This window comes from Dreissena polymorpha, chromosome 4 (assembly GCF_020536995.1).
Source record: "Dreissena polymorpha isolate Duluth1 chromosome 4, UMN_Dpol_1.0, whole genome shotgun sequence".
Classification (NCBI taxonomy): domain Eukaryota; kingdom Metazoa; phylum Mollusca; class Bivalvia; order Myida; family Dreissenidae; genus Dreissena; species Dreissena polymorpha.
In genome coordinates, this window is record NC_068358.1 from 105214366 (window position 1) to 105227618 (window position 13253).

A 13253-nucleotide genomic window follows, 5' to 3' on the forward strand; every position below is an offset into this window, starting at 1 on the left:
AGGTATTTATAATATTTTGTACAATAACTCTCAGCATTCCAAACAGAATTTAGGTCTCCTGTATATGATTGCGAAGACATTTTGTTCGTTTTTTTTATCAATGTTACACTAAATACATTATTGTATTTTACGAAGTTTTTAACTTTGGTATGTATTTATGACTAGTCACTTTTAAAATAGACTAGACAATTGAAAAAAACACTCAAACTCACATTCAGAGAGATCTATTTATGGTAAAAAAGCTAGATGTGAGACCTAATAAAACATACCTCTGCACACATTCCAAATTCACAAGATTTTATCTTGAGGCAAAGTACTTGTACAACATGTAGTACATGCAACATATAGTACATGTAACATGTAGTACATGGGAAACGGAAACGAAGTGTATATCGTTAATGGGGTTTAATGCATGTGTGTAAAGTGTCGTCCCAGGATGCATTTAACCCTTTTTCCAGATGCATTATATAGGCGTTTAGTGTCGTCCCTGATTAGCCCTTTGGACTGCACAGGCTAATCTGGATCAACACTACGCACATGCATTAAACCCGTTTTCCCATAGATATATTTATGATGTAGGTAGAGATCAAGCTGTGCAGGATACCTTTAAGAGTCATGTTCTCTGTTCAATAAATAATTTGGTCTGGGGATTTGTTTCCATGACGGACGGAAACAAATTGTAGTGACTGGGAAAAACAAACATTATATAAAATGGGGATAACATGTCTGGCATCACCTCCCAAACATTTGTTTATGAAAACATAAAACAAGCTCGATCTAATAAATGCCCATGCATTCACAATCATGCAGTTCATGTAATTAAGGCAGTCATATCAGCTCTTTAAATAGGAAGTTTGTTAGTTGTTGTACACCAAGTGAGAGGCCATGAGAAAGCATTCTTGACATGAATGGACAGACTGAATACTGAATAATGTCAGTTATCCTTATGTTGTATGGTCATTCTTATGTCATAGGTCCAAACTCCACCGTTGAATAAGACCCAGTCTGGATACTGTAGGAATAAGCAGCACAAATACACAGATTTATATTTCATATTTATTAATTTCAATGAATATAATAACAGAACAATGGGAATTATACAGAACATATGCAGTTAATAATAGTAATAATACAATACAATATGGACCAGAAATATATATTTATCATGGCAACATTTTAACAAAGAGAGAACACAATACGACGTGAATAATTACCTCCTTAAGTTTAACAGACTTAACAAAACAATGAACATGACAGGTATCTAATATGCAATGTTAAACAATTATATTTGTCCAATACAGTTGTTTATAATTTACATGTTTATAATAGTTGTAAACGACTGTGGGTTACAATTTATGCTACTTTTTCACATAATTCACACTTGGATTTTGTGTACAGAAACATGTAAGTGTTCACCATTTTAAGGGAACACAATAAATAAAGCATATACTAGTATACATTCTAAATTCAATTTGGTTTTCTTTATTTACTTTCTTTTATTATAACACACAGTTGTTGATGCAACAAACAAGAAGAATTTATTAATACAATTTAGTTTAAGATGAAATTGAGGACATGCAATTGTTTTTACAAACGTTACATTACTTTCATCAAATGCATATCAATAATGTGTTGCATATGCAATATCTCAGTTCTAAAGAATGAAAATAAAAATGTATCCATTAAGTTCTCTGTATAAATGCAAGCTGGAGGTCTGAATGTATTGCTTTTAACACATAAAGTTAAGGCAAAACTTAAATGCATTTTCATATGTCCCTTCTACACAGCTATCTAGTGTTCAATTCTAACATGTAACAAATAGCTGGAACTGGCCATTAGCAACACTGAAGCATAAAGTTGCCCTATTTGCCAATAAAAATATGAGAATTAAAGTCAGTACAATTTGCAACATTCACATTTTATGATATCACATTTATTAAATACGTATCTAAGTGGTAAAGGGTTAACTAATATCAAAATAAGGCAAGAGTTCAAGATCTGAGGTATGACAACGCATTTTCGAACAGACATGCACTACATAACACGAGTGGCAACTTTTGGGGACATGATCCTGGGTCTGTTCTCTGTTTGACCATTAATGAAGAGCACAGATCACACATAGTCCTTCTTGTTATTAATCTCTATGTGTCTTGTTCTGTGAAAATTGGGCAAAATGCATGTGTGTTAAGTGTCGTCCCAGATCAGGGACGACACTTTACACTTTAATGGTATTGTTCGTTTAAAGGAAGTCCTTTTTTACCAAAAATCTAGTTAAAGCATAAAGTGTCGTCCCTGATTATCCTGTGCGGACTGCACAGGCTAATCTGGGACTACACTTTAAGCACAAGCATTATGCCCAGTTTTCTCAGAATGCGACACATATATGAGCCGCGTTTTGAGAAGAACAGGCTTAATGCATGTGCGTAAAGCGTGGTCCCAGATCAGCCTGTGCAGACTGGTATGACACTTTTGACACATGCATTAAACCCAGTTTTCCCAGACCGCAGCTCTTTAAGTATTACTGAACTTCAAAACAGCCTGAGCATTAAACCTGATTGTTCTCATGATACCACTGAATTAATGGAATATTTGTAGTTCTTTTACTGTGGACATTTTATCAACATTAATGATTAATAAAAAACACTGGAAACATTCATGAACATAAAGCAAACATAGCTGCCATTTACAGGTTACAATACACTGAATCATATCACATGACCATGGGTCAATCCTATGATCAATGTGGAGGTCAAGAGGTTGAATGAGGTATGAATGAGCAAAAATAAAAAAAAGTTGTTTGTCATATGAATGTCTTCACTCCTTGTGTTTTGAATAGTTTTTCTGTAAATTTGGAATTATAGTAAATAATAAGAATGAAATAATGTTATAAAGGTGAATATGTAAAAGCTAGAATCAGTCTTTGATATACAAAAAATCGTAAGTATTACTGCCCTTATCTTTAAGTGACTCTTCATCTTTGTGTGCATAATAAGAGGAATGTTACCATAGTAAGCGGCCTCACCAACATTCATACTCTAAGAAATTACATGACGATGTATATATGTTTCGAATAAATAATTCATAATACCTATTAAATGAGCCATGCTCTGTGAAAAAGGGGTGCATGTGCGTAAAGTGTTGTTCCAGATTAGCATGTTCTAGCCTTTTCCGTGTTTATGGTATTTTTCCTTTCAAGATAGTCTCTTCTTTGCAGAAATCCTGTTAAGGTGAAAAGTGTTGCCCCTAATCTTGGACGATACTCTACACACATGCATTAAACCCCCTTTTCACAGAGCACAGCTCAAATATTTGTAAAAATTATCAATGCCAATACACAGAATGGAAACAAGCATATATATGAAATATTGACTGTGTACCCAATAGAAATAGCAATAATAAAATATACATTTGGGTTCGCTACATAGCATATCACATTTCTCAGTTGATATAGCACTATAAAGAGCAGCATAAACAGTAATATCATGTTGAATAATCAATATCATTGACTGTGTGATGGATTTCATAATGACAGTGATAATGGTTATCTACAATGACTGTGTGGTGTGACCCAAAGCCAGTTAGGCCATGCATATGTAAGTTCCTTAAATCATTGAACCATGCCCCACCCTTATGCTCACTATTTGGTCCCTTTGGTTTCCAAAATCTCAATTCAACATCACTGATACAGAATACGAAAACAGTGCAAGCATGTTCTGGAGATGTCCTCATTTATTCAGCAATGTTCTATCTCCAATCATGTTCTTTGCTGGTCTCTGAGTTGAGGCCGACCTGGTCAGACTTTTGTCTCCGGTCCTTCTGTTGTGCACACAAATGATGCCTTGATTTTGTCAACAAAGCCTGCACATATGTGCCCATAAACCTTTTTGTACCAGTCTGGACTGTGTCCTCTGAAACAATATACAACAAAACAGTCAGATTTTTTTAACTTACTGCACAACCAATAATTACACCTTTTTGTCGTTTATGAAACAATGCACATTCAAGCTTCATTTGAATGTTAACTTTCAAGGCATTATCAATAGAAAATATACAAGTATTATCAATATTGTTTTTTATATTTCAAATACAACAGCCCTTTATTTTTTTATGTTAGATGATAAGTATAAATGTACAAGTAACAAACAATATTTCTGCATATCATAGTACAGCATTCATAACATATCATAATACACCAAAAAGGACTTACAGGAAACGACTTGAGAGCATTTCAAATAAGCCTTATCTTGTCTATGCAATGAAGCTAAAATAAATAGTTTTAAACTAACCAGCTCGCATACTTGCCTGATATCTACCCTGCTGATGTGGGTGAGGCGAGACTTGCCGGTACCACAGGGCTCTATGAGGTACCTTGAAGCTAGCTCCACCCCGCGCAGGCCACCCATTGACTCTGCCTTCGGGTGGTCTATAGATGTTGAGATGAGAACACAGGCTCCCTTGGGGAGGTCTGTCCTCCAGGATCTACAAACAACAGATGTGTAATCCACCAGGACCAACTGACAACAACACAGACATTTCCCACTTGTATTGCATTTAACCTTTAAAGGAAGTGTCTTTTTAGCGAACGTCTAGTTTAGGCGGAAAGAGTTGTCCCTGATAAGCCTTTGCAGACTGCACAGTCTAATTTGGGATGACTCTAAACACACATGTATTAAACTCCCTTTTGACAGAGAACGGTCCATATACATGTCAACAACTGACAAACGCCTTACACAATTATGAATTTTATTTCAATAGCAAAAGAAGATTCACAATGATCAAGTTATTTGGGATATAAGTTCTACTGCATTTGGATTTATTTGAATGGCAAATGCTGTTACTGACCCTATCTTTTCCAACCCTGCTACGTATTCTAAGATTACCTTGGATCTGCAGTTTTATGCTTGCACAGAGTAACATTCTTTGCATTTATAATTTATGCATTAATAAGTTTGTCCTAGTCCGTCAAAGTGTTAAGTGAATAACAATCCTTTCTGAATAATAAGATCAAGTAAATACCCATTTTTTCTTAATTCACTAAATTCACATTACAGTCTAATGTATCAGGAAAATAATACATGCAAATGGAATATTTTTGATGACGCACAAGTCAACAGACGAGACAGATCATCCTTTGGCAGCTGCACAGGCTAGTCAGGGAGAACACTTTGGCAGCTGCACAGGCTAGTCAGGGAGAACACTTTGGCAGCTGCACAGGCTAGTCAGGGAGAACACTTTGGCAGCTGCACAGGCTAGTCAGGGAGAACACTTTGGCAGCTGCACAGGCTAGTCAGGGAGAACACTTTGTACCTAGACTAGATTATTGTTTAGAAGAGACCTCCTTTTAATGAAAAATTATATAAATGCAGAAAGTGTAGTACCTGATAAGCATGTGTGGACTGCACAGGCTAATCTGGGTTGACACTTTACGCACATGCATTAAGCCCAGTTTTACAAAAAGGAAGTATAAAACAGAAAGTTGTGTGTCCTACCTGAGTACACAGAAGTCCCGTGTGGGGTGGGGTGCGAGGCTATTCCTCTCATACTGGAACACCTCTGTCTGCTGGTCCAGCTTCTCCAGCGTGCTCCACTGTAACAGGTCCTCATCCCACTGTTGTCTGAAATGGGATCACAAACACTGATGTCTGAAATGGGATCACAAACACTGATGTCTGAAATGGGATCCCATTGTTGTCTGAAATGGAATCCCATTGTTGTCTGAAATGGGATCCCATTGTTGTCTGAAATGGGATCACAGTGTTGTCTGAAATGGGATCACAGTGCTGTCTGAAATGGGATCACAGACACTGTTGTCTAAAATGGGATCACAAACACTGATGTCTGAAATGGGATGACATTGTTGTCTTAAATGGGATTACATTGAAGTCTGAAATGGAATCACAGTGTTGCCTGAAATGGGATCACAAACACTGTTGTCTGAAATGGGATCACAAATACTGATGTCTGAAATGGGATCACATTGTTGTTTGAGATAGGATCACACACACACTGATGTCTGAAATGGGATCACATTGTTGTCTGAAATGGGATCACAAACACTGATGTCTGAAATGGGATCACAAATATAGATACAAGATTAACACTGCTGTCTGAAATGGGATCACAAATATAGATAGAAGATTAACACTGTTGTCTGAAACGGGATCAACACAACAGATATTAGAAACTTTTGTACATTTTTTATTAAAATATTTAAAAAAAAATCAAGATGGGTTTGTGAAACACTATGTCCCTCCCCCCATATATTTGACCTTTGACCTTGAAGGATGACCTTGACCTTTCACCACTCAAAATGTGCAGCTCCATGAGAAACACATGCATGCCAAATATGAAGTTACTATCTTCAATATTGCAAAAGTTATGGCAAATGTTAAAGTTTGAGGCAAACAAACCAACAAACAGACAGGGCAAAAACAATATGTCCCCCGGTATAGACTGGGGGACATAAAAAATCACAAATAAGCATAATATAACACATTTTGTTACCTTATTATAAACCATTAAACACATATACAATTATGAGTTGTGTGATATAAATACCGGTAATCATAAGAGAAAACATGCCTTACTTTACACTGAAAACCAGAAACAATGTGAAAGATAATCAGAATAATCATTTATATACAGCCAATAAATCAAAACTCATAAAAATTGCAAAACATAAACTGTGAGGCTTTAAGGGGTTATTATTGGTGGACTGGTTAAAATCATGGAGTACTCTGAAGGTCTAATTGGATGAGAACAAGGGACACATAAGTAATGTGGCCAGCTGATGAAACCGGTCAATGTCAACCCTTTACCACTTAGATACGCATTTTGACACGTTTGTAGTCTGTAAGATAATTTTTATTTATATAGGACCTTCCTAATAGATTTCAGTTTTAAAGCCTTTATTTTCACCCCTAAGATATTGATTAGCAGCAAACAGAATAGAACTCGAACAGCATACTAGTCAGTCGCAGGCTGTTCTGGTTTTATGCTGTTTGCACATGGCTGTTTTCACTTTGCTTTTGAGTTTGAAAAGGTTATCACAGTTCAGGCTTCACCTGTCATGCAGGATCCTGTTGAGAACCTCTGCAGGCGGTGCCTCAATGTCCGCTGTACATTTCCACAGCCTCAGTGGGTGTCCATCTCCCACTTTCTTGTAGGCAACATCTACGTCCAGCCCCGTGGGATATCCCACCCAGCCACGGAACTTCTCGCGCGACTCTTTCAGCAGGCCCTGTATGCAGGCATCGATGTGCGCAGCGTACCCGTTCTTGTCGCCGTCCCCGACCCGGCTGTTCAACTCCTCCAGAGACACGGGGTCTTCACAGAGAACCCGACACTTACTAAGTGTAGATGTAGAGATCTGTGGGCGATACCAAAGATTCATTATCAACTGGGATATAAGGATTAATGGCTATAAGAATACATAACACTGTGTACACATGAGCAGCACAATTAAAACCTTACTTAGTGTGGATGTAGAGATCTGTAGACAGGAATGGTAGATTTGAGCCACCCTCTGGGAAAATGGAGCTTAGTGCACGTGAGTTCAGTGTTGTCCCAGTTTAGCATGTGAAGTTTGCACAGGCTAATCAGGGGATGACACTGTCCAACAAGATTCGATTTTTGTTTAGAAGAGATTTCTTTTAAACAAAAATGCCCATAATATAGGAAAGTGTTTTCTCAGATAAACCTATGAAGACTGATTTGTACAAATTGATAGAATTACCATTACATTTTAGTAATTATTTATATAATAAAGGTGTCAAAAAAGTTACTAATGGTTTCTACCAGATTGTACCATGGTCATATTTCCAAGTTTACTTTTTTTTCTAATAAATTTTTTCCATGTTTCCATGTTTGACGTTTACATTGACAACAGTTGTATTGTCATACATAATATATTGGTAATGCTAACATAAAATGCACATTCATTCAGAAATCTTTAAGTGGTACATAAGAATATAAGACATGGTTTATTCAACACAAAAGGCATATTAATTCAGATCTATTTTAAGTCGTACATAAGTATATAAAATTATTTCCTACCGTGAACAGTTTTTTGCACTCCTGGATCATGAGGGTGAGGCACTGGTGCGCGGCTGTCTGTTCCATCAGCTCCCGGGGGTCTGGGATCCCAGGGTTCTTGCGGTTCCTGCGCGGGCTAGGCGTCTGACTGGCACTCCTGGGACCTCCCATGTTGAACAGAGACGGAGCAAAACACACTGCTAGATTGCTGGCCGTCATCTGTGAAGAAGTATATGGGGTGAAACTTCATAGCATGAGCACACAAACAATAAACTAAGGGTTGATCTTAAAACATTTGTACATGAATCTTAAAAAGGACTATAAAGCAGATACAAGATTCTCACTCAACCCTTACAAATTACTCCATAAAGATTAAACTGCTGCAATATTAACCATAGCTTACTATTCCTTACAGTTTTGTTTTAACCAATTTTGGAATGAGGCCAGGGCTCTTTGCATTCTGGACAATCGTGATATTTGACTCAAATTAGAAAATTGTGTGGGTTATTTGCTTACATTTCTTTTTCAATTTGAAATACAAGCCTTTGTAACAGGTTTGCTTAGGTTCAACTCAACTGGGCAATTATTAATTGTTTGGTTTGTAAACCATCAATTGGGAACAAAATAAACTTTTTGAGATTGGGAAAGGGACGAACACATTTATGCCCCAATTTTGATCCCCCCCACACACTGCCTTACAACATTTATGCAGCATTTAAACTAAAATATAAAAAACAAACATTTATGATAACTGCTAAAACGATCACGTCAAATACCAATCCAGAGCAAAGGAAAACTACTATCAGTGTAACAGCGAGGTGGTGGTTACCTGATGCCTGTTTGCATGCTTGGAGATGTCGCTGAGGAAGAGGAGCAGTGACTGGAGAACGTCACGATTCTCATCTGCCATCAACACCACCGCCGCCTGCAACGCCTCTAGACGCTGATCACTGGGCACATCTGCAACACAGGTCAGTAGAGTCATACAGGGTAAATATATGCAGGGCCGATGGGTCAGGTCATAGGTTGTACAGGGTCAATAGGTCAGGTCAATAGGTTGTACAGGGTCAATAGGTTATACAGGGTCAATGAGTCCTACATGGTCACTAAGTAATACAGGGTCAATAGTTGATGAAAATGTTGATAAAGATGATGATTATAAAGTTTAGGTCAAGGTAAATAAATAATTCAAGATCATTTCCAAGCAGTAATTAAGCTGTTTTTATTAATATAATGATGATAATAAAAATGAGCATCGATGGTGATTAAAATGATGAATAAAGAGGGTGAAGATTATAAGAATATATCACTGGTACAAAACATTTTAAGTTGCTTACATATAAAGATGGAGGTGAATATCTCTGAGAGTTTGTTGGTGAGCAGACATTCAGGCAGTTCTCGGAAGTACAGTTTGACGAGGTCGGCGACATCATACGCCTGCATCTCCTCAAAGTCTACAGACTCTGAAAAAACAAACAGCAAATAAATGGTAAGCCCCGCTCTGGGAAAAGGGGCTTTATGCATGAGCTTAAATTTTCGTCTCTGATTATTCTGTGCAGACTGCCACCTTCCATATTTATGGGAGTTTTCTTACAAAGGTCTCTCCCTAACATAAATCCAGTTTAAGCTTAAAGTCTCGCCCCTGATTAGCCTATACCGACTGCACAGGCTTTTTTGGGTTTACACTTTACACACATGTCAGAGGCCCCATTTTCCCAGAATGCAGCTAATCACAGTGCACATTGTAACATGTGGATCTGATCCACAGTGGTTGTTTTCAGACCCGATTTTGAAGGAAAAAACAACACAGAACCATTTAGTTGAAACCCATGATAAACAAGCAAATTCGTTGAATTGATATTCCCCGCCAATATGCTTCTGGACACAAAAGTGTTATATTTGACACTCAAAGCATTTTTTTAAGATACAAAGGGCCATAACTCCGTTATTAACAAATGTTGTACAATGCCATTTGGCGTGCATCATCCTCTTATCCATATACATATTCATACCAAGTTTCAATGAAATCTGCCAAAGCACTTCCAAGATATGGCTGCGGAAACATAAGTGCCGGACGGACGGAGAGATGGACGGATAACGCCAAAACAATATCCCTCCGCCTATGGCGAGGGATAATAACAAACAGCATGTAGATTTTATCAGTCATTTCAATTAATGTGTAAATTTGATGAAATTAAAAATTCCAACTGATGAATCTATAAATATTCAATATTTTCTCGGGGTATTCAAAGATCAAACCTACCAGGGTTAGCCTCCAGGTCATTCCTCAACTTCTGTATGCGGACTCTCACCCCAGACTTCCGGAATATTCCAACTGCGTCACCAGAGGTGCGACGAAGGTACCTCATTGCGTGCAGTATACACTGGGGCAGAGCTTGCCCTGTCCTCTGTATCATCACCGAAAATGGAACACCAAACACATGTTTGTCTTTAAAGTCCGAACCCTTGTTGCGCTTCATGAATCTGGGCACAGTCATGGACCATCCTGAGCGGTTGGGGGCGTGTTTCTCTATCAAGGCAGTGAGTTTCAAGAGTAACAGTTTACGTAGCACCAATATTTGGCGAGCCGTAAGACTCGCAATTTGAAGGTTTCTGTTTTCTGATGTTGGCCGATGTGATTTCTGGAAGCTATGCCAACGAATTCGATACCTCCTTCTCTCACTGTATAAAAAAGTATAAAACTGTTACTGGTGCTGTAAGTTGTATCAAGAAGGTATTAAAACAAGTATATTCTGATGTACACAGAAAGTGCAAAAACTACGACCCATACTGTATCTTGTTCACAATACAATCTTAATTGCATAATAAATAAATGTTTTGTGTGTTTCTTACAACCAAAACGTTCAAATAAATATAATAACCAAAAGATAAATTTTAGAACCATCTTAAATGCATATGTACAGAAACAGTTCAACTTAATTAAAAACATGTACCAAAATCCAGGTAAAAATATTTGTCTACAACACGGCAAACGTAACATAAAAGCCAATTGAGAAGAAATACCACTTTAAACAAAATGACCTTGTCCTGGGAAAATGGGACCTAATGAATGAGCGTTAAATTTCATTCCAGATTTACCTGTGCAGTCCACAAAGGCTTATCAGGAACTACACTTTCCGCTTTCATGGAATTCTTTGTTTAAACAAATTCTCTTCTAAACAAAAATCAAGTATAGACAAAGGTTTCGTCCCAAATAAGTAAGAATGTACTGGCTAATCTGGGATGACACTATAAGCACATTCATCAAAGCCTGTTTTCTGAGAGCAAGGCTCAAATATAACGACATGAACAGAAATGGTACACATGTTTATCCCCAATTCTGCTTACCTGTTAGACCGTGTCAGCGACGACCCCACACCAGAGTCCCTGCGATCACGCACCAGGATGTGTTCTGCAGAATCATCATGCGACGTTTCCTCCGCAGGAAGTTCTGGGTCACTGATGTCAGGGGACGAGAGTGTCGCGCTGATGACCTCGTTCTCGTCATGCTCGTGTAAGGGGTCGTCGCCAAGGCGATCTGAGAGAGTCTCAGGGGTGGGGCACTGGCTACTCACGAGACTCGATTCATCAAATTTACCAAGGTGAGGGGGCTCTAGCAACTCTGCAAGCACAGCCGGCAATACGTGTATAAGAAGACCGTAACATTGCAGTCTGACTTTGGGAATATTCAGCAGTGATAGAAATAAGCAAGAGTCAACAAGCCCTGCACAGGTAAATTTTGAAATGTGCTTCCTCAGATTCTTGCTTGCATTTAAGCTCCATTCTGGGAAAACTGGGCTTAATGTATGTGTGTTGCCTTAAGTGTCATCCCATATAAGCCTGTGTAGTCCGCACAGGCTACTCAGGGTGTCACTTTTTGCCAAGACTGGATTTTCATTTAATAATGTCATTTAAATGAATATTTCCATAACATCCCTGATAAGCATGTTAAGACTGCACAAGCTCGTCTGCTATGACAATTTAAACACATGCATTAAGCCCAGTTTTACCAGAGAGGCTCTTTTAGGTGCGCTTGAAACATTTGTTGGTTTTTAAAATGATATATAATATTATAAAAAGTAATAAAAATTCAAGCTGGCTTGGTGAAAGTGCTAATTTCCATGACTACAAACTCTGGCAATATATTCAGGGCATTTCCTACCTCTCAGTGTAGGGGTCCTATTTAGAAAGTACTGGTTCTACCCATACCAACAACTAAATATAAAATCTGATAGATATGGCATAGTACAGGTTCCTAAAATGCTAATTTGATATAACATAATGCAGTTTATTGTGCAAGATTACATAGAGTACGGGTGAACAAAAGTGATAATGTGAGTAATTTAAACATGGTATGTACATACATGTTGAAAGCTTTCAATATATAATGTGACCTAATCAGTAATACAAGTAATATAAGACAACAGGGAAATTCTAGCTTATTGCATGTGTGTTAAGTGTCATGCAGTCTGCACAAGCTATTAGGGTGATGCTTTCTGCCCAGACTGGATTTTTCTTTAAAAGACCATCTTTAAACTTGAAAAAAAGCTGAAAATATAGGCCTTTATTAGCCTATGCAGACTGAACAGGCTAATCTGGATCATGAGTCCGGTTCTGAGAAATTTTACCGGGCATAATCCATGTGCGTAAAGTGTCGTCCAAGATTAGCCTATGCAAACCGAACAGGCTATTCAGGGATGATAGTACTTTCCGCCTAAATTGGATTTTTACTAAGAAGAGACTTCATTTAAACAAAAAATGTCATAAAAGCGAAAAGTGTTGTCCCTGATTAGCCTGTGCGGATTGCACAAGCTAATCTGGGACAACACTTTACACACATGCATTATGCCCAGTTTTCTCAGAACACGACTCAATACTAAATGCACATGCATTAAGCCTGTCTTTCCCAGATCACTGCTCACATGTATACAATGCCAATTATGCAATATGTAACATGTATACTATGCCAATTATGCAATATGTAACATGTATACAATGCCAATTATGCAATATGTAACATGTATACAATGCTCATTATGCAATATGTAACATATTTGAGACCATACTCTAAAAGGCCAATTTACTGACTGGAGCAGTTAATAACTATATTCTAAGCACATATATACAGATTATAAACTGACAAATAAATGTGAACATGTATTTAAATGGACAGACTAATGCTAAGGCAATTATTTCAACAGTATGTATGTATCACAAAT

The 13253-nt window shown here is 37.7% G+C and overlaps 1 protein-coding gene across 3 annotated transcripts in view; it reads right to left on the minus strand.

Annotated features, from left to right (window-relative positions):
- Nucleotides 1–1042: 1042 nt before the first annotated feature.
- LOC127877199 (rho GTPase-activating protein 7-like) overlaps nt 1043–13253 on the minus strand; it is a 271035-nt gene continuing 258824 nt past the window's right edge. For 2 of the 3 annotated variants that reach the window (XM_052422864.1, XM_052422866.1), the window contains 9 exons: nt 11383–11656; nt 10298–10716; nt 9372–9497; nt 8864–8994; nt 8056–8253; nt 7065–7369; nt 5490–5615; nt 4303–4479; nt 1043–3908 (listed from right to left, as the gene is read on the minus strand). In XM_052422864.1, coding sequence (XP_052278824.1) covers nt 3794–3908; nt 4303–4479; nt 5490–5615; nt 7065–7369; nt 8056–8253; nt 8864–8994; nt 9372–9497; nt 10298–10716; nt 11383–11656 — 1871 coding nt within the window. In that variant the 3' untranslated portion in view covers nt 1043–3793. Of the gene's footprint in view, nt 3909–4302; nt 4480–5141; nt 5284–5489; nt 5616–7064; nt 7370–8055; nt 8254–8863; nt 8995–9371; nt 9498–10297; nt 10717–11382; nt 11657–13253 lie in introns of those variants that run through there. The other variant, XM_052422865.1, reaches the window with a different exon arrangement.